Below are 23,349 nucleotides of genomic sequence, written 5' to 3' on the forward strand. Positions count from 1 at the left end.
TTTATGAGTCACATGTGAGAATGGACAGCTTTGAGTCCTATTGTTATATGAGCCACATGTGACAATGGACAAGTTTTATTCCTACTGTAATATGAGTCTCATCTGACAATGGACAGCTTTGAGTCCTATTGTAATATGAGTCACATTTGACAATAGACAGGTTCTAGTCCTACAGTAGTATTAGTCACATTTGACAATGACCAGCTTTCAGTCATACCATTATATAAGTCACATGTGACTATGGACAGGTTTAGTCTTACTGTTTTATGAGTCATATTTGACAATGGATAGCTTTCAGCCCTACTGATATATAAGTCACATGTGACAATGAACAGGTTTTAGTCCTACTGTTTTATGAGTCACATGTGACAATGAATAAATGAATAGCTTTGAGTAATACTGTTATATAAGTCACATGTGATAATGGATAGCTTTCAGTCCTACTTTTATATAAGTCACAAGTGACAATGGACAGGTTTTACTCCTACTGTTTTATGAGTCACATGTGACAATGAATAAATGAATAGCTTTGAGTAATACTGTTATATAAGTCACATGTGATAATGGACAGCTTTTAGTCCTACTGTTATATAAGTCACAAGTGACAATGGAAAGCTTTTAGTCCTACTGTTATATAAGTCACATGTGACAATGGACAGCTTTGATTCCAATTGTAATATGACTCACATTTGACAAAAGACAGGTTCACATTTCACAATGGCCAGCTTTGAGTCATACTGTTCTATAAGTCACATGTGACAATGGACAGGTTTAGTCCTACTGTTTTATGAGTCACATGTGACAATGGATAGCTTTCAGTCATACTATTATATAAGTCACATGTGACAATGGACAGGTTTTAGTCCTACTGTTATATGAGTCACATGTGACAATGGACAGGTTTTAGTCCTACTGTTATATAAGCTATTTTATCCATTTGTATTTATCTTTTCATTTTACAATTGAAAGCTTTAAAAAAAAGATGTTATAAGTTTTTAAAGAAACAATTTTATTTGCTTAAATGCTTGTGAGATTCAAAAGGAACAAAGTTATATTTTCATCTTTTTTTACACTATGCTAGCTTAATACTTTTTGAGAAAGATTTTAAATATGACAATAATAGAGACCCACATGTTTTACATTTTCTTCTTTTCACATATTTCCTTTGATGTTTTTTAATCAATTATACCCCTGAGTTATCCATAATTCATCAATAAAACCCATTTCTTTTATCTGAAAGTTTGTACAACCATTGAGATCAAACTGTCCATTCAGTGTGAATTTTGTCCATTAATAAGACATTTTTCTGAAACAGAATCTGAAGTGAATCTATGCTGTAGTGATGATGGACAATAGTTCTGACCCGTGGCTGTACTTCTGTGTTCAAGTATTTTGAGAGTGGTCAATAGTGTAAACAATGATCAAGGAGTTCAACAAATGGCAATTTTTCTGGTGTTTCCATTAAAAATGTCTCATTACTGTCCATCTGTCCATCTAAAACCAAGTCTGGTCATCTATATGGATTGTAAAACTAATTCCAGTCTGGATAATTGTTTCATTTTAATGATTGTCTATATACTCACTGTCAACATGACATATCTGACTAGATGGTTTGGCAATTAATTAATTTTAAAGAAATATTAAATATGTAAGCCTGAAAATTTAAATCTGTTGGTCAATTGGACACAGATATTATATATATTCATACTTTTAGACATTATTTATTTTCTCTTATAATTAAAAGAAAATGACCAAATGGACATTAGAAATTAAGGTGTAGAAAATAATAAATACCGATGTTATTACTAATTGTTAAATAAAAATTATAACTATTTAAAAATGATTTGAAATGACCAAGGATTTGTATAGTGACTGTACAAATCCTTGAAATTACTAAAAATTAAAAGAGGTTTGATTTTTCAATTTCTTTTTAATCAATTATTGTTCTTATATAAAAGAAAATTTATGTGATTTTATTTATATAAAAGAGCTTGATCTGACAAACAAATAAATATACTTAGGTGGAATGAAAGAAATTTCATGTAAAACATGCTGATGGTAATTTTCTCCATTTTAAGCATGTAATTAGAAGAATAAAACAATAAAGACACATCAATTGTTTTAACAGCAGGTGACCCCGACATCTGTTACCTGAGGAACAACATATGTTCCTTTGTTAGATAATAATACTATCTGTTTGGAAGTTAAGTACTATTTCTAAAGATAATAGTCAAAATATGGAATATGAAAAAATTGTTTTTATAAGAACAATTTTGTTGTTGTAATGGTTTACAAGTAACAATGGTGTCTGCAAATTGCAAATTGTATGATCACAAAATTATGTTAATAAACTATTCCTTATTCTCCTAAGAACAATCTATATAAACAATAAAACGCACTTATTTGAGGCTTATATCATATACAATAGCTATATAAAAAGGTAATCACTAATTGAAGGATTATTACCTACAATAACTATACAGAAAGGTATGTTTCTCATTAACAGGTGTTAATCAAACAGGAAGTAGATAAAACTAATATTTGTATCAGTAATTGATACATCAATCAACCTTGTTTATTAATAAATATAGTTATTGATGAGGGTATAGATGGACTGTTTGATAGAGAAAGAGGGTACATCATGGGTACAGTGATTGCACTATCTAATGGCTTAGTACATACTTTTTATTTTATTTTAACTTGAAACGAAATTCTTTCTGAATTCACTTTTAAAAAATCATAATTGTTTGCGAAAATTAATTAAATTTTCACCTGTTGGAAATTTGCATTTGATTTTTTTCCCTAGCAAGCTATTTATTTCATCAGTTGTTGGAGTTAAAATTATCCAAGCTAAATGTTAAAAGCATAGTACCATACGCCAAAGTATTTTAGCATCAAATTAATTTATGTTTCTTCCTGAATGCCCAAGGTTCAGTTTTATCCAGGAGGCATCTTAATTAAGAGGATTGGAAATAAAATTTTGAAAATATATATATCAAATTTTAGTACACATTATTTCTTATTTCTTACTTTAAACTGTTATTATTGTAATGATAATTATTTAATACATGGAGAAATATACTACCCTGATCTGTATCCGTCAAACTCAAAAGGTAACTGAACTTATTCGGTTAAAAAAAGGAGACAGAACAAACCAAAAGGGACCATGTGTCAATCAAAAGTTTGTAAATAAGATAAACTGTTTACCTATGATTATATCAAAATAGCCCCAAGTTTACAAGTATCAATTTGTATCCACACTTCTTTGTTTATCATCTGATAACTAAACACCTGATGTGTTTTTATTTACCTGTAATTTTATTACCTGTCATCTATTCAGCTGTCTAACAGCTGTTAATTCTCTATACATTATTTATTACTGACCAGTTATTGAATACCTAATAATCTCAGTTAAGTCCATAAAGAGAGGTATGTACATGTTACGTGATGTAGGTCTGACTGGCTTGGTTCCAAGGGTAGATCTGAATAACATATTTGTTAAGATTTAAAAAAAATCAAAAGTGCAACAATTAAGTGCACAATTTTTATTTCAAAATTACTAAACAAGTGAGTGATTGAATCTAGGACCCTGGTACAGTGAGCCTTCCCTCTACAAACTAAGCTAAAAGAGTAATCCACTAGTAAAGTGGTGGAACTAGGACAGGGCGCAGAGGGCATTACGCCCCCCTTTGATCTCACGATTTATTTGATTTTTTAGTGTAAAATTGTCCAAAGTAAATTATGCCTAGCCCTGCCCAGTAGTATCTATTTCATTTTATGGAATTACCCCCACCACCCTTATCAAAAATTCCAGATTTCCTGACTAGGGGAGTCATAATGGAGGGCTGTTCAAGAGTTATATCATGAATCTTTATAGCTTAAGAACTCTTTAAATCATTTGTATTTTATAAAACCCTTGTTTTTTTGGTTTGAATGTTGATTGTTACAAGTTTTTTTAAAAGCCATTGTTAAAATTGAACAGATTCCTGACACAGTCTAAAGCCACTTTTCTACCAATTGCGCCAAAGAAGTACTCCACTATTGCAACTAATGCATTGATTGGTTGATGCTTGTTGGAAGTCAAACTGAAAAAACTTTTCATGCAAATTCAGACAAGAACAAATTAATAATTATTTACAATAGGTTAAGGTCCTTCAAAGTAGGCTGTTACTAAGGGTAATATGAAGGGCAGGAAATATGGACTGGGAAATGAGATGTTAGATTATAGGGGCACCAATTTGTCTTGAAACAGGTCACCTACAGACCTTTTATGGTTCTTAATATGTAAAGAGCTTCCCAGGCAACAGCTCATGGAGGACAGGTATATGCATATCTGCAATGGTCAATGGAAACATTGCTACAAATGATATCATAAAAGTCTTGCTAATACAATGGAACCATACCATATCAACAAATAGATTTTTTCTACCATTTAACAGTTATTAAAGCCCTTTAAGATTTTAAATTATGAATACATCAAATCCTTATATGATTGTGCTTTACTCCAATTTTAAGTACAACCTTTTCTAAGCAAAATAAACACCCAAGAACTATTTTAGCCTCAAAACAGAATTATATTAATTCACAAAATATTTAAAGTTTGATAAAAACACAGAAAAGCTATATTTCAAATATAACTGTGTCTTTAATAAACATACAATATAAATATATATTATTTTCTTTTTGTTTTATTAATAACATCAAAACCTTATGCTAGTTATTCATATATTTTTTAATTTATGTTTAGAAATATATATATTATAAGTCAAATCTACCTAAGTATTTCTGTTTACACTAAATATACTCAATTCTAAAACTCCAGTTACTATAATTTCTTTTTCCTGTATAAATATTTTGATGTTTGATTTGTTTGTGGTATATCAAATCAAACATTTATGAAATGCAAGCTGTTGAAAAATCAATATTTTTCCTGATTTAACTTTACGTTCTCTTATCAAACTTTTACCTTCACTTTTCATTGTTAACTGCAGAAAAAAAACTTAGGATCAGTTTTCATCAAAATTATCTTTCACTGAGTGCTTTTCAATTATTACTGAGATCAAAAAGAAAATTGTTTAACATAAATTCGGTCCAACTGTTGCAATAGAGGTAAATTTGGACAGATGTACCTTCTCAAAATACCGCTATTTTAGCCTTCCAGGTGATAACATATTCTCTGATAGATAAATCTCCTACCCTAATCAGATTTCTACAGATAAACCTAAGGTCACAGTCGTGTGCCGGGTGCACCATAGCCACACGCCAGATCTTTTGTTCAATAGATATTAGCTTTCTGATTGGTTGGCAAAGTTTAGAGTCTGCAGAGATAAAATCTCTACAACATGTGGTTTGACAAAAGACCCATTCATCATATAATTACTATCCACGCGCCAGTTTTTATTCAGGTGTGACCATGGCTTTGTTGTCAATCACAATAGGTCATGTGGCCAGAAGATTAAGTTTTGGGGGTTTATTTTTATTCCTATGTAAATAGTCAAGTATAATTCTATTTCCAACTGTCCCGTTCTCTAGACCTTAAACAGATAAAAGGACACTTCAAACGATAAAGTCCATTCTCAAAGACAGGTGGTATTCATCTCTAAGTACTACTCAAGCAATAAATTTTTATTGTTTAAAATTAATATTGTATAGAGAGAAAAACATCTTTTCCATTAGCTCCTCCCCTTTTGGTCACACATGACTAAAATTATCCTTTGATGTGCTAATGAACCAATCAAATATTGGCAAAATTAAAACCCAAAAGGTGAGCAGTGTAGAAATGTCCAGGTGTTGGTATAATACTAATCTGTATAAAGATAAGAAACACAGACTATTTGACAGTCAGTACTTATAGTGAGAGTCAAACTAAGTAGACTAACCACTAGTATCTTAGTTTAGAAAACAAAGACATAAGTTAATATTTGTCGTGGATTATACTGATGCTGAGAGCTACTCATGAAAGTTACTGATATTTCTCAATCCACTTAAAGAGAAATTGACTTCATTTGAAATACATCAATATTTTACAGTTTATTGTATAAAGTGAGAGTTTAAACTGTTTATCAATTTTACTGCAGGTTCAGCGATGATGGAATTATAAATTGATTACTTATAGAATGGCAGACCTTCAGGATTATGTGTTGATTACAGTTGCTTTAATAAACATTTTAATTGTTTTAATTGAAGGTAAGCATTCTTAATTAGTTGTGATTCTCTAATTAGATTAAACATATTTAATTGAAACATTTTCAGCTTGACTTCTGCTTATAACTGATTCCATAAGAAGCTTAAAAGTAACAAAATTTTTTCAGGCTGTTAAAATCTTTTTGCATTAATTACTGCAGCAAAAAATTCTTTTGAACTCAAAAACAAGCAAAAAAATTAACACTTAACAAAGCAATCAGCTTCAGTCTGGTGAAAAATAGGTACATTCATTCCAGGTAGAAAAGTGCACCATCTGCTGCATATAACAATACGTCTCAAGTGCAATATTAAAATGCATTTATCTGTCACAACAAATGCTTAAACATTCTGCCATCTCCTGAATGTAAATAAACAACATCAGCTTACAAAAAAATATTTACAAAAATACTGAACTCCAAGGTAAATTCAAAAAGGAGAAGTTCACAAAAACTGACAAAATCAATGTCTTAAGACTTTATAAACCAATGAATGGAAAACAACTGCGATAATCCTGACATAAGAGATAAATAAGAAAAAAAATATGTTTTTTTAGCTTGCCTTTTTCATACATAAGAAAATTAATAAAAGATAATAACGGTTTCAATTGATCACATTTACTAGCACTTTCACTATAAATTGGTCACATGATTTATTAATATGAACTGGGACTAAATACATTATCTATTATAGTTCCAGATAAAAAAAAAAAAGATATTTTCACATATTTTATATTTTATCCCTGACAACATTGGAGTACTAACATAAATAACCCTTAAAAGGTTTTTTTTAAAGATAGGGCAAATATTTTGACATCTGCTTTTAAAGACAATAAAATTTAACCAAAATTCACACCTAATGAAATTGTTGAAATTTTATTAACATTAGACTAATAGGACCCTCTATCCTAAAACTAATATTTTCTCACCAAATATTTAAATCCCACGACCCTATTGTCTGATAAAGATACAAGAAATGTTTTAAAGCTATTTAAATAATTAATATGTATAAATATTTTGTATGTGAGACATGACAATATCCTTTTAATATCTTTCTGGTCACATGATTTATCAATAAATGAAATGTATCAGTTGATGGGATCCTATATCACCTTAGCTATCAGTCAATAGTCATGTATATTGCCCTGTCGTAAAGTCATGAGAAAATTTCTCAATACAATAGCCCTCTCAAGTTCCTCTCAGTACATGTATCAAATCAAATGTGCATAAAGATCAGCTAAACACAATGCTTAATTTAAATCGCCCTGCCTTTTCATACTTATGTCTCCTAACTTTTTCTTAACAAAAAAATAAAATAACTTAAATTGTTTCTAGTTTCACAAGGCGTATAATTTCTTGTGTACTCACACAAACTTTGCTTCATTGTGCTGTTCAGTTATAAAATTGAAAAATTCTAGCAGATGATGATAAGCTGTAAAGATTTTAAGCTTTAGCTAGGACATAAAACATTACACTTTTATATCCTCTACCCACTGCTCCAGAGAAGCAATGTCATAATTATTATTGCATTATACTTTAAACAAATGTGTTGTATAGTCAAACTTATCAATAGACTGGATTCATCAGGGAACAGGATAAGAAAAGTTTGGCAAGTCTAACCACTTATTTCTAGGCCTCTTAATATTGATTTTTTCATAGAAAATGTATGGTTCTTTCAATTATAAAGTTCCCATGAGACAACTAGATGAGTCTTATAGTCAATTTTATACCTAGGACTCAGAGAAATGGATCTCAATTTTATGCCTAGAACTAAGAAATGCGTCTTGATTTTATACCTAGGACTGAGAAATGTGTTTCAATTTTATACCTAGGACTGAGAAATGCTATATCATTATACTATAACACTTGCTATCCTGCAATCTAACCTTCCTATAACATGTTGTAATCTAATTAAATAGCTGTCTTCATTTAATTCTTGTCTTTCATCTCAAATACTTATAACAATAGAAGAACAGTAGAGGTTAATAATAAAATTCCACAAAAATGATGTCTCATGGGAATTATTCAATATAGAATTAAAATAAATAACTTTTTCGGTGATAACAAATAATAATTATTTATGATACATTAGTAAAGTTCAATAAGAATACATTCCTGGGTGTTGTCTATGTAAAAAAAATAATATTCCACCTTAAAAAGCACAGATAATAAACAATTCTAACTTCTTTTTACACACATGTCTACTGACTGACAGCTGCAATCAGTTAAAACAGTATGTCCTTCTAACAGAAGTGGCTTTTAAGAAGCTGTGCTTTAATAACCATATATACAAATTGTGTTTTTCAGGTAGTACGATTAAATCTGTGAACTCCTGTCTTCCTCCTGCTCAAAATACATTTAACATTCAATGTGGACGTGGATTTATGGTGCGGATAACTAAATCATTTTATGGATATAATTCTCGTGGACAATGTGGTTACCAGCTAGGAGACTGTATATACGAGGACCATGAGCGACATTCATGTGTTGGTCAGGAATCGTGTACTTTACCCATTCCAGCTAGTAATGACTATATTCCAGAATGTCAGAAAGATAGCAGCTATTATCAGATAGATTATCAATGTGTTCCTGGTAAGTCTATAGGCTACCGAGGGCAAGTCATGAGGGGAGGGGTACCTTTGACAAAATTTATCATTAGATTATGAATATATGTTCCAAGTAAGTCTGTTGCCTAGTGGTGGCAAGTCATAAAAGGAGGGAGAAAATTATTTATTTAATTGAATAAATTTGTTATCTAAAAGGGGCAGTTCAAATTACAATCAATTAGCAAACATGTTAAGTTTTTGGTTATTTTTGACTTTGAATATATATTCTCTGTGCTATGAAAAAGAGCCAGATTTAAGCAGTGTAGAACAAAAGCTCATAAAAAAGAAAGCCAGCTAGATCTTGGAACTGTAGGTGTATGCAAAATCTAAAACTTAAGTATAAATTATGCGAAAAATAGCATGGCCAATGTGCTGCAAAAGCATTAGAATTCTAAGTGCTAAAACCAAATGAACCTTTAACTATGAAATCAATACAATAAATGATGCAGATGAGCCTAACAACAGATCATGATAAAGCCAGCATCACACCATGTAATGTATCTCCCTATCTCACTAAAAATAACCTGGGAGGAAAAATTTATAACAGTACTCCATGGGGGTAATTATGGCTGGAGGTATTTTGTCTTCCGTCTATAATTAATATCAGAAAACATGAATTCCTGTAGACAAGATAGTAAAATTTGTATATATCTTTTCAAATCAAAGAAGTCTAGTTAACACACTTATTTCTGTATGATTATTTAAAGTTTCTATCTTGAAGTTACATAATTCAATGCATTAGGCTGGCTTTTTGCAAGAAAAGATATTTTGATATTTTGAAATTTTTGCTTAGAAAGTTTTTAATTTAAATGCCAGCCAAAATGATAACAAAGTTATGAAGATTACAAGTCATCTTATTATTATTAAGGCCATAAACAAATATTCCTAGATTCTCATTTAAACTTTTTTAACAATTTTGTTTGATGGTGGTGGGGGATTGGGATTTTTTACATTTTTTTTTATGAAAACTACTTGCATAAAAATAGTTAAAAGCCAGAAATCAAATTCCTAAAAATTGGGGCAAAGGGAATAGAATATAGTAATTTTTTGTATCAAGTTGTAAGAAATTAAACCCTTTTCCCATAACTGGAATAATTGATCACACATTAACATCTAATGAAATAATGCCACGATTGACCACAGTCATAATTAACAATAGACTCATACATATAAAAGTCATAACGGTTTAAATAGAAAAACCACAACTTTATTAGGAATATAAAAATTCATAAGCTTATTCTTTATGGCTGATTTACTATGGCTTATTGACATATGTTACACCAAAATATCCTATTTACTATTACTACTACAAAACTTTCAAAACAAACAATTATTCTAACATCGTTAAAACTTTCTGATAAAAAAGTACATTAATTATCATTGCATTGAACTGAACTTCACTGAAGTTTTGTTCTTCAAAAGAATTTAATTTAAATTCTTATTCAAATAAATTTGAAATGTTTTCCCTCCCAATTCTTTAGCAGACGACAACAACAAATAAGAGCTCCATCTGTCTTCTGGGGACAGCAGATGTCCTTTTTGTGTAGCAGATGTAGAGTGTTAAAAGTTATATAGCAATGTTCTGAATTCAAATGTGACCTAATTTTAACAAATAATCTTATATTATGCTAATTATATAGTAAAGTAGCAATGTTTTTTTTTTCTTTTTGTGTTTTTCCCTCTTTTCCAACTTTCATCCTTGAACTGTATTGACTAAAATGTTAACATTATAGCAATTATTTGTAAAAAGGTAAACAATAAATTTTATTTCTGGATAACAAATACATGTATAGGGGAAAACAAATTTCATCAGACATAAGTGCCTGTGTATCAGAAGCTTTTCTACGGATACATTTTCTGATTTTTATCAAAGTAAATAAATTCATGTTTGAATTATGCATGCATTAGACTGAAATTGGAAGTCTTATTTCTAATGATTTATTAAACAAGTTAGTAATTTATACTCCATAAACTTTGAACATTTATTAAACTAGAGTAGTCAGATCACCTGGACACACCTGTTCTCAATTATCTATGATCTGTACTATCAAAATTCTAACAAAGATAAAATCATAGGTGCAAGACTATAATATTAAACTTTGGGGACAAGACATATAATATTGGGTGCAAATTTGAAGATTTAGTAAATTTAGGACATTTAAAAAATTTTTTTTAGAAGTTTTTTTTTCGTTTGGTACTGTATATATCTGGATATATTGTCCTTTACAATCAACTTCAAATTTTATTTGCTACATTGCTTATATATTAAAGTTGAAGTGATCACATTGTTTAACCTAAAATTACATAGTTTGCCCAGTGGCAAATATTTCAAAACAAATTATTTCTTGTTTCAGCTGCTGAGTCGTACAATATCTGTGATACTCCATTAGTAACAGAACAGAGAGGGTACATTAAAACACCAAACTATCCTAATAACTATGGGTTTAACCACCACTGTATCACAAATATAAGAGTCGAAAAATACCAAACGGTCAAGTTACATGTGATCGACATGGATCTGGAGAGTAATGGAAGTTATGGGTGTATCGACTGGATGTATGCCAAGGATGGACGGAGGAGTGTTACGTTATGTGGGAGACGGTGGAATGAACCGTTGGTTATGTCATCTAATGAGTTACTGATCCAACTAAATACCAACAGTATCAGTAACCATAAAGGATTCTGGCTTTATTTTGAAGGTAACTACATGTTTTAACTTGAATCAATCAAAGAAAATACTGTAAATAGTAACAATAATATGTAATGATACTGGACTAGTTAAAACCCTGTAGGTCATCAGTAGTGGCAGCAACCCAGTAATAGAAATAAAGCTTATCAGAATTTTTCTCTAATGTAATTGTCAATAGATATAAGACAGATGTTTACTACTTGTTAACTTGCCCTCTAGATGTCCTTTAATTATTTTTGTGTAGGGTTACAACTCCTTTGTATACTCACTTTTGTATTGTAGGGTTCCTGACTCATTTGAAATTAACCAAAGTATAAAATTCATTTAGAACATTACATTGTGTAGGATATTTGGGATAACAATTGTTCATCTTGTGACTTTCTGCATCTTTCAGCCACGCCTCCCATTACAACAACAACCAAAGAACCCACAACCTCTATACAGCAGAAAACATCAGCACCGCTCCATCTTAAAGAACAAACCATACCAATCAGGATTAACCCACAGTACACAGAACCAGAAAATAAACTACCTTTTGGTAAGTATACTTAAAAGAAATCACAGCAACAGATGGAAAGGGAAATACAGTTGGTATTTAAGAGATAGGGGCGTATTTGAAGGGATACCACTACCTGATGTTGGTGGTTCTCTAGGTTTCATGCTTCTTCAGAAAAAAAAATAACTGCAATTAAAGAGTAATAGGCATTGAAGGTGGCATTAAACACTAACAAATAAATCAAACAAAAATATAAGAAAAGAATGAATCTGATGGCTACCGGCACCGGATTCTAGACAATGATATGGAAAAATAAGACACCATTGTTGGTAGGAATTTATCAGAGTTAGTTATGAAAGTGTGTTCTAAGACAGCTAAATAACAGATTTTAAATTAAATCGCTGTACCCGTATATTAATAATCAAAAGAGATGGCTCGTCTTCCTAGCAAAGCTACCTTCAACTTACTGAGGCATATAACTAGTTAGAATCTAAAATCTACCAACTATGATTTATTTTTTAGACTAACCCTTTACTGTCTACTTATCATAGATTCAATATTTTTCCTCATGATTAGTCAGATAGAAAAATCAAGATTTGTTTTATCAATAAACCTCAAACTGTGATAATAAAAAAAGTTAAGAGTCCTGCTTGGCTAGCCTGCTTGATTCAATATTTCATACAAACAGTATCTGAAAGCATAAGACTGATTATCTTTCATTTATAATTCTTTAAGTACATTATACTATACTTCCATGGCATATGTATCAAATTTTATAAACAAAATAAATCAGTGCCCACTAGAACTGATACAGAATATAATTTTTCATTATTACTGTGAATCAATTTTTTTGGGGGGGAAGGGGCCTTTCAAACTAAATGTCTATGTTCTGTTCTAAAACAACACATATTTTTTTTACCTGAAAATTTACAAACGCCCTTATTACTCGAAAATTAAAAAAAAATTAAATAGGTTAGTTCAATATCTGAACTATGAGAAAGGATAACAACACAGTCTTAACAAATGGATGCACTATCTGTCTACAGCGGTCTACAGCTGTACAATCTAATACCAGCAGAAATTTTAATTAAAGATAAAAATAAACATGTCAAAGTGTGCCTGTATCTAAATATAAACATTGACAGATGTTAAAACGATCAGGGTACTTTTGTTTTCTGAACTGTATATCCCATTACTGGCATGTTTGATACATTTGATTAGAAAATGATGGTAGCATTGAGTAAATCATTGGACATCAGCCTAATTGTACTATTTTTCATCATTTTATATCATCAATTATTATATAAAGTTATATTTCCTACAATCTTGAACTCAATGCAACAGTAAACAAAGAAACAAGTAGTTCTTCTATTAAAAAAGGTCAAAATATACTCTTCAGAGTTTTATAATAATATTTTGTCACATACTAAACACAAGGCCATACTACAGTTAAAGTTGTAGTACTTAATTTCACCCCCTTCCTTTAGTGTATTTCTTATTTTGATTGTGTATGACTTGGTTTTGTATACCACTTTGAAATTTTGGAATAGTCTTGACATTATTTGTATTATCCATATTTTTAAAATATTTTATAAACAATTATGAATTAATTTTCCTTTGTTTTTTTTAGCGGAGATAGTCGGAGGGGTAATAGGTACATTAAGCTTGATACTGGTAATACTTCTGGTCTTACTGGCAGTAAAATGGTATAAAGAGAGACGGAGACGGGACAACAAAAATAGATTTATGGAAGTACAGAATCCTGCCTACAGAAACAGTACAGAATTCAGACAAAGTCGGACGGAACCTTGTTACAACTATATGGATGTGTAGCATCTAAAAGCTTTTACATCAATTGCTTAATCTCAATCAAAATAAACATTCATGTGATCTCCAAAAAATGGCAGATTGTTGTTTTTGAAAACATTAGAAGTATTCCAAACGAAAGATAAACAATGAAGAAAGATTCTTGGCAAAAGAAGAAGAATATTTGAGTAGAATGTAGATATAAATATTATGGGATGTCGTAGTACTATGATAGTAACAGATTTAGATACTAAGCTGGGATACCGTGCCAGAAATTTAAACGTCATAGATAAACATATGTTTATAAATATATTTGTCAAAACATTTGTTGGCACAATTTGTGAAAAGTGCCTTAATGATTCTTCAAGTGCAATATAGATGATGAGGTTGTTGTCATGTAGCTGATGAGGTTGTTGTCAGGGAGAAGAACTTTGTAGAGGACAATATACTTTAATATAGTAACTTTATAAAAAGAAAAATGTAACAAATCAAACTTTATATTCATTTACTTTGAACAAGAATTGTACAAAATAAGAAAAAGCAATGTAATTCATCATATAACAAAAAAAATGTTCAGGTTACAAAACATAATTTTATTTGCATTTAATTCTCTAGAAGTCATAACTTTAAGTTTTTAAAGAAATCATAATGCTACTGCAACATTTTAATTTTGCTGAACAGACTCAAAAAGTTTTTCTTTAGTATGTATTTTTACATTTGGCCTTATTAATATATCTTTGTCATAGAACAATATGACCATATATTAGGTTATTTATACATCTGGTTTTGAATGTGATTTTGACCCAAGAAGGAGCAGTTTAATCTTTCAACAGTTCGTTGTCTTGTTACACAACCATGTACAATGCATTTAAATTTTGCATTAAAATATACTGTGAAAAATAGTGATAAAGAGACACATGCGAAAATTTCCAAATATATATGATATGAGTATATGTGCAATGTAAACTATACCACAAGTCAGTAGAAACTTGTTATTAATCTGTGATATGTGCCAATATTTGGACACACTCAATATGTTAGTGCAATATTGTCATTGTTATATATTTCATGTCTTAAGTTATGGCTATTCTTGGTTTCCATATTTGCTATTCATCCTATTTCATAAGTTATGACCCATATTGCTTACCATACTCTTGTTATTTATGTGTCATAACTCACTCTCATACTTCGTGCACTCATAGACTGATGTAAATAATTCCTAAATTAAATTATGTCCCTAATTGTTTTTCATACATTGTTAATCATATCATTATTTATGTCTGACATTGCTTTCCATACATTTTTGTCTGCATTCTGTTTTGTTCCTCATTTTCTGTATGTTTAAGTTGTGCTAATTTCTATTTCATTAAATTATCATTAAATTAATTATAATAATTTGATGTAGTTCGTGTTCTTTACAAAGCTTTGGCAATGGCATGTGTTTCTGCTTAATATCCTACAGACTTATTTTTAGAGCTTATACAATTAAAAAAAATACATGTAGTCATGCACATAGCATGGATATCACAGATACAGCTTGAGAGAAAGTCAATCAAGGTACCATTCCAACTGCAGTCAATAATAACCAACACTTATGATTGTTTCAATAAATAGAATTTTTACAGAAACATAGGTTTAAATTTTCAGTGTTGATGTGTTGCCTTTATAAGCAGCTGTGTATTTCAAATAAGAAATCTTTGAAGGTATATGGTCTTAATTTGTTCAAATACACTCATACAATTACCTTCAGCTTAAACAAAAAAAATCATTGCCATGCATACTTGACAAAAAAAAAAATTGAAACATTTACTGGACTTTCAAAAAATTATTTCAAGACTTAAAAATACATATTATATTTTTCTCAATATGACTAGTGACCCTCCATCTGAGCTGCTAAAATCAAAAATTTATACTTCCTTATTTTATCTTCAAGAAAAATTAAAATCTGACCAAGCAGTCTGAATAAGAAAATGATTAAACTACAAAAGCAAAAACAACAACACGAACAAAGTTCAGGTCAGTATTGTTCTGGATCTGTCTGCAACTCATAGAAAAAAGTAAAACAATTTTCAACTGGACATGAGGATGGATGTGACAGCAAAGTAAAATCATCAGTCAAAAATAATGAAACAAAAACAAAACATATTCCATGTACATCTATATAAAATCTTAACCTTCTACATAATCAATAAATCATTTCATATCAGAGCTCACATCTAGCAAATTGTACAGAATGTAAGACAGTATGGATGTGACATTTTTCTTTTTATGGCTCTTTAAAAACTTCAATCCTAAAATGTCACAAAGATATAATGACAAAAGAATTTAGACCTACAATACAAAAACTTAATAATGATCCTATTCCCCATTAACAAGACTATTATTGGTCTTCCTCCTCATTACAGGAGGATCATTTTAATGCCGCTGTAGATCAGATTTATCCTTAACAATAAACACATTGTTATATACAGTTCTCACGAAAAATGTCTCATACAAATCTTATTTGAATACATAAATTACTTCTATTTTACAAACAGTAACTTCATTCAATCAAACAATGTGGAGATCATCACTGAGAAAGACACTCCAAACTTTCACTTTTTCCCACACTTGCCAAAAATTGAAATTTACCATTTATATACATATGATCAACATATGATTGATGATTGTTTGTAGGTGGAATTATCTGCTATTATTAAACGACTTCAGAGTCAACAAATATCATACGGTCTTCCCTGTTCCTATTATTTGTGACAAAATTGGTTCACATGGATTATTTAAACTGATCTTATCTTAGTATCACTAACACTTATGGAAGTCAACAAGGTGTTTAGTCCTGGCTAATCTACACAGAATAGGGACCATTTCATGTCGATTTCTATATATAAAGACTCTTTATCGTCAAATGTCAGCCAAATTGTAACATTTACTATTTCCTGTTAGGATTTGTGCAAGTGTACCACATATAGGAGAACAACAGCACAATATTTTATATGTTCAGCTTTTGAAATTTATATGAAAACCTTAAAAACAATAAAGAATGTATAGCTGAAAATCAAGTCCAGTTGAGCATTTTTAGAAATTATCTTTTTTAAGTATGAATAAAATAAGATAAGGTAGAGACAGCAACACAACAACACAACAATACAACAATACAAAACCTACAGACATCGAGTCCTTAACAATAGACAAGTGTCTACACAACATGTCAAGCACTCGAGTTTAATAAAATTGTGAAAAAACTTGTTTTATTTATAAATTATAATGTGCCTGGTGATAGAAAATCTAAATGAATGAAGTCAAATATCAATATGTTTAGTCTGTTGTCTGTTGTTAAAAAAACAAAGTTTATAATAATAATATCTTAGTGTAAAAACCTCTACCAGCTATTTTCTGTACCAGTTTGTAACAGTAAGATGAATACAGATTTTACAACCCTTTCAAAGTTATATTGTTTCCAGATAAAAGACAAACCAATCCAAGCAAACAAAGTATAATAAATATTTTATCTTTTTCCAATAAAAAAACCTGCTCGAGGACAATTTAAATCTCATCATCAATCATATCCAATGGACTCAATTTTACCATCATCAATTTGAGTGCATTTCCAGGCCATGTATTGATCAGTATGACTAAAAATACAAACTTTGTGCAACTGTCGGCAAACTATTGACCAATCTTTTATCATTCTCGTGATCAATTAAACAAATAGCCTCTAAATTGAACTATCAAAAGCATCGGCAGAATACAGATAGCCTGACTCAACAGCACAAAATTACTCATTTTCCAATTATTTTACAATATGTGTTCAAAGCATGAAATCAATCAATGATTAACAAATAATATAATTTTACAGAAACACTGACCCAACACACAAGGGTTGACGGGAATAAAAGGTTCTACACAATGTAATGCAGTCAGTATTTTGTATCTGTTAGCAGGCTTTTTTAGTCGTTAATACTGTAGAAAAACTTTGCTGTTAAGTATTGTCAGTTGAACATGTTAACTGACTTTGAACCCAAACAAGCACTTACTCCCTTAGACTTTTACAATGAGCAATGATCAGAGCAAAGGTATCTAGACATTAGAGAGTTTATTGTATTAGTTTACAATATGAAGGGCAGACTTATTTCAACACTATAAGTTATGCAAAGTATAGTTCCAGACCAAGTATCAAATCCTTCCTATATTCGGAAGCAAACTCATATATGAGAACAGAGGCGGATGCAGGATTTTAGGCTTGGGGGGGGGGGGGGGGGGGGGGGGGGGGGGGGGGGGGGGGGGGGGGGCGCAAACTTAAATTTTCGCCTAGCGGAGCGATGCAAAATTTGTTTTGAGGTAAAATTATCCAAATATTCTTTATTAAGCTGAGGACACCCCATGCTTTGTAAATTTTAGGTAGGGTGCACACCCCCGCCTGAATCCGCCCCTGGAGAAAAGTTATAAATAGGCAATTCTAACAAATAAAGTGTCAGAGCAAGGGAGAAAAGTTGTATCTTAAGAGCTTGGCGCAAAGGAGACTAATCTGATGATATCATAGAAAAGAAAGGATATGAGGTATCCATCCATGACACAAAATCAGTATATGCACGTCTAAAAACAGAAAAAGCAATGCATGGAAATTACCAAATAGCAACAGTGATGGTCTTTTAACTTAACATCCAAAGGAATTAACTAGCCGAGGGACTCACAACCAATAGCAAAAAACATAATAGCTGCTTACATCAAAACAACAACAAAAAATTGTTCTCTTAAATTTCAACAACAGTCACTTTTCTTAGAAGTTATCAAATAGTACAAACATTGGTTTGATCTTACTTCAAATACCATCATCTGTTGCCTGATTTATCAAACCAAGTAAGACAATCACAAGAGAATTGTAGGAAGATAGTATGATATACAATTATGTCTTAGTCGTCTGCTTCTGGATAGTACAAAATATATCAGAATTAACAATGTGAATGTCAAAATGTTTTGAAATTAAAAAAGTTAGGGTATCCATTGCAATGCCCTTATTTATACAATAAAAGCCCCTTTTTTTACACAGATTCCCTTCTGTCTGGCCTCTGATATCACAAAACCCTGATTATTTGAACAGCAAATCACTTGTAAAAATGTAAATGTTTATTTTGTCCATTTCCACAGATGTTCTATAAAGCAATCGTCATCTTTTGTCAATTCAGGATCTCACATGCTTATTTACAGATTAAATACAATTATCAACAGAAACACAGCTTAATGTTTGTCTTATTGATGTGGGACAGAGTGGAAATATCAACAAAGTTTTGTTGTATTACACGCTACAGTGTATTGATGTGGGACAGAATGGAAATATCAACAAAGTTTTGTTGTATTACATGCTACAGTGTATTGATGTTGTATTAAGCTACAAATATTATGTCTAGCGATGCTTTCTAAAAATTAAAGTTAAACAAACTGTCTACTTTAATATTAAGAAGCTTATATTATATGAAACAAAGTTCTGATTCAATTTCTCATGCATTTCAATTGACAGAAAACATCGCTATGATTCAGTTACAGTATTAATGAGAGCTAAGTATTATTTCGGTTAATATAGACTTAGAACCTATCTAAAGTTCTGAGCATCATTAAAGCTGATAGCTGATGGTCCACACTGCAAGCCGTTTTGAATCTCAGTGAGGTTAAAACATTTTCTTAAAGCCAAAGATCTCACTGTGATGTTAAGATGAGGAACAACTATAAAATAAAAACTGTGGTTCTTTGTTTTAGGCTTTGACAAGTGGTTATTTATGTAGTGATTTGAAATATATAAATAAGAAGTTGTGGTATGAGACAACATCCATTAGAGACCAAATAGGTAAAAGTTAGTAACTATAGTTCACTGAAAGGCCTTCAACAATGAGCAAAACCCATACCGCATACCAAGCTATAAAATAGCATCTTTATTTTTAGTGAAGTCATATTGTGAATCTGTCGTGTTTAAGTTTACAACAAGAATTGCCTTTGACTGTCATGTGTTGACTCAAATGAATCAGGGTGTATGGTGTGTAGCAAAGGCCTTTTCATCTTTATGTATATGTTTCTATATGACTACAATCTGACACAGAACTAAAAAATTTAATTAAAATTGTCAAAGCTCCAGAAAAAGACTTAGAATGCAAAAATCATAAAAGAGTTGTTTTGATATAATATGATACTTGTATTTCAATTAAAAAAAAAGATTGCAAATGAGACAATTATCCATCAGAGACCAATGGACAATGATGTAAACCACTACTAGATATACAATACAAAGGGCAGGGTAATGAGACAACTATCCATCAGAGACCAATGGTCAATGATGTTAACCTCTACTAGATATACAATACAAAAGGCAGGGTAATGAGACAACTATCCAACAGAGACCAATGGTCAATGATGTTAACCTCTACTAGATATACAATACAAAAGGCAGGGTAATGAGACAACTATCCATCAGAGAAAAATGGTCAATGATGTTAACCTCTACTAGATATACAATACAAAAGGCAGGGTAATGAGACAACTATCCATCAGAGACCAATGGACAATGATCTAAACCACTACTAGATATACAGTACAAAAGGCAGGCTAATGTGACAACTATCCATCAGAGACCAATGGACAATGATGTAAACCACTACTAGATATACAATACAAAAGGCAGGGTAATGAGACAACTATCCATCAGAGACCAATGGACAATGATCTAAACCACTACTAGATATACAATACAAAAGGCAGGGTAATGAGACAACTATCCATCAGAGACCAATGGACAATGATGTAAACCACTACTAGATATACAATACAAAAGGCAGGGTAATGAGACAACTATCCATCAGAGACCAATGGACAATGATCTAAACCACTACTAGATATACAGTACAAAAGGCAGGCTAATGTAACTATCTATCAGAGACCAATGGACAATGATGTAAACCACTACTAGATATACAATACAAAAGGCAGGGTAATATGACAACTATCCATCAGAGACCAATGGACAATGATGTAAACCACTACTAGATATACAATACAAAAGGCAGGGTAATGAGACAACTATCCATCAGAGACCAATGGACAATGATGTAAACCACTACTAGATATACAATACAAAAGGCAGGGTAATGAGACAACTATCCAACAGAGACTAATGGACAATGATGTTAATCACTACTAGATATACAATACATAAGGCAGGGTAATGAGACAACTATCCATCAGAGACCAATGGACAATGATGTTAACCTCTACTAGATATACAATACAAAAGGCAAGGTAATGAGACAACTATCCATCAGAGACCAATGGACAATGATGTAAACCACTACTAGATATACAATACAAAAGGCAGGGTAATGAGACAACTATCCATCAGAGACCAATGGACAATGATGTAAACCACTACTAGATATACAATACAAAAGGCAGGGTAATATGACAACTATCCATCAGAGACCAATTGACAATGATGTAAACCACTACTAGATATACAGTACAAAAGGCTGGGTAATGGGACAACTATCCATCAGGAGACCAATGGACAATGATGTAAACCACTACTAGATATACAATACAAAAGGCAGGGTAATGAGACAACTATCCATCAGAGACCAATTGACAATGATGTAAACCACTACTAGATATACAATACAAAAAGCAGGGCTACTATGACCATATTTGCCCTGGTTCATTTTCAATGCCAATATCATCAATACACAGAAAAAACATGTCACCTGAGGCAAGCTCTTTTTCAATGATTATGGATAAATTGCTGTTTTCATTACTGCATGCAAACCTATGGTCACCCTAGGCTTTTAAATGTAATATTACACTTCTATAGGATACATCTATTAATTGAATGTTCCGTCACCCTTGGCTTTTAAAGGTAATAGTACACTTCTATAGGATACATCTATTAATTGAATGAGCTGTTGTAAATTATTCATTAAGTTTATATTTTATGGGAGGATATTCTTTTCTAACTTACAAAAAATCTGCAGTTTTTATTTTCATCTGTTTTATTTATTAGTTTTCTCTCTTAATTACTTGAAGAATGGATATCTGTTCATTTCACTTCAATCACATTAACTGATCAATTTCAGTCCAGTGTCAGATTCATCAGAAAATTAATCATATCACAAATTCATTAAAATTGAGATTCTGATTGATGGTGATGCTAGCTTAAGGGAACATTAATCCTATACATAGTGTATTAATTGTGGAACTTCTGTGTACGAGGGACAAATCTGCTGTTTATTTAGGGGCAATACTTTGTAAAATCTGCTAAATGAAATCTTTATATTTTGTATCTAAAAGAAATTGATACTATACAAAAATGAGAAATACTATTCAATTTTTAATGATTTTTATTCTGTTCACAGAAATGATCCATGAATCTACATTAACTTTCAGTAATAAAAATGTATCTGATATATTTTCTTAAATTACTAAGAGTTACCTCCCATTGACAAACCATCTCCACATTGGGTAGTTCAAGTAGTTTTGGTATTATACACATGTTTCCAGATAGAGACTTGAAAATCACAAATTTATGCCAGAAGAAATCTTAATACAAATACAATTATTGTAAACCAAACTGATCTATATATAAATTCATAGTTACTGAAGATATATTTGCATAGTCCAAAATAACAATAGGGATTTACTTATTCCATAATCTCACTAAATCACAACTTTTTGTGACTTTTCTTGTTATTAAATGGATCATTATTTCACAGAACAAGATTATCAAATACACACAATTACAACAGATCCTGGGGCAGGTTTATGAATATTTTCAAATCCAGATCAAATTAATATGTTGTCTAGTTCTCTGAAGCTTTATCCTCATTTAATTTTCAAGAACTAGTTCAAAGTGATGAATTATAAGTCCATCTTTTGACTTATGAAGACTTCCAGTATCTATCAAACAGGTCCAAGTAATGAATGATAAGTCCATCTTTTGACTTATTAAGACTTCCAGTATCTATCAAACAGGTCCAAGTAATGAATGATACATCATCTCTGAACCAGGGGCATTACAGTCAGAGTTGGCAAGTCAGTGATCATATGTCTGTCAACACTGAAATTGTAGTTTCAAATGAAGAGATCACACAGTAGTCTCATTATGAAAATGTTATCTTTTCATGTGATCTTACCTTAAAATATCACCTATTTCATTCAAATGTTAATCTATACTAATATGCAATCATTGCCAGTCTCCTCAATCAGAGGGGTACATATATGATTTAAATGTTAGTCTATACTAACATACAATCATTGCCACTCTCCTCAATCAGAGGGGTACATATATGATTCAAATGTTAGTCTATACTAATATACAATCATAGCCAGTCTCCTCAATCAGAGAGGTACATATATGATTCAAATGTTAGTCTATACTAATATACAATCATAGCCAGTCTCCTCAATCAGAGAGGTACATATATGATTCAAATGTTAGTCTATACTAATATACAATCATAGCCAGTCTCCTCAATCAGAAGGGTACATATATGATTTAAATGTTAGTCTATACTAATATACAATCATAGCCACTCTCCTCAA

At 31.0% G+C, this 23,349-nt stretch overlaps 2 protein-coding genes across 4 annotated transcripts in view; one reads left to right on the forward strand and one right to left on the reverse strand.

The window, feature by feature from the left end:
• The window catches only part of LOC127725262 (uncharacterized), a 31,659-nt gene extending 16,486 nt beyond the window's left edge, over positions 1-15,173 (forward strand). Inside the window, exons 2-6 of one of the 2 annotated variants that reach the window (XM_052232134.1) lie at positions 6,078-6,186; positions 8,487-8,771; positions 11,140-11,484; positions 11,869-12,012; positions 13,601-15,173. In XM_052232134.1, coding sequence (XP_052088094.1) covers positions 6,117-6,186; positions 8,487-8,771; positions 11,140-11,484; positions 11,869-12,012; positions 13,601-13,803 — 1,047 coding nt within the window. In that variant the 5' untranslated portion in view covers positions 6,078-6,116 and the 3' untranslated portion in view covers positions 13,804-15,173. Of the gene's footprint in view, positions 1-5,761; positions 6,187-8,486; positions 8,772-11,139; positions 11,485-11,868; positions 12,013-13,600 lie in introns of those variants that run through there. The other variant, XM_052232135.1, reaches the window with a different exon arrangement.
• LOC127725256 (activating signal cointegrator 1 complex subunit 3-like) overlaps positions 1-23,349 on the reverse strand; it is a 245,930-nt gene that overhangs the window by 65,540 nt on the left and 157,041 nt on the right. The gene's annotated exons all lie outside the window — the stretch shown is intronic.

The sequence above is a fragment of the Mytilus californianus genome, unplaced genomic scaffold (assembly GCF_021869535.1).
Source record: "Mytilus californianus isolate M0D057914Y unplaced genomic scaffold, xbMytCali1.0.p SCAF_15, whole genome shotgun sequence".
Lineage (NCBI taxonomy): Eukaryota > Metazoa > Mollusca > Bivalvia > Mytilida > Mytilidae > Mytilus > Mytilus californianus.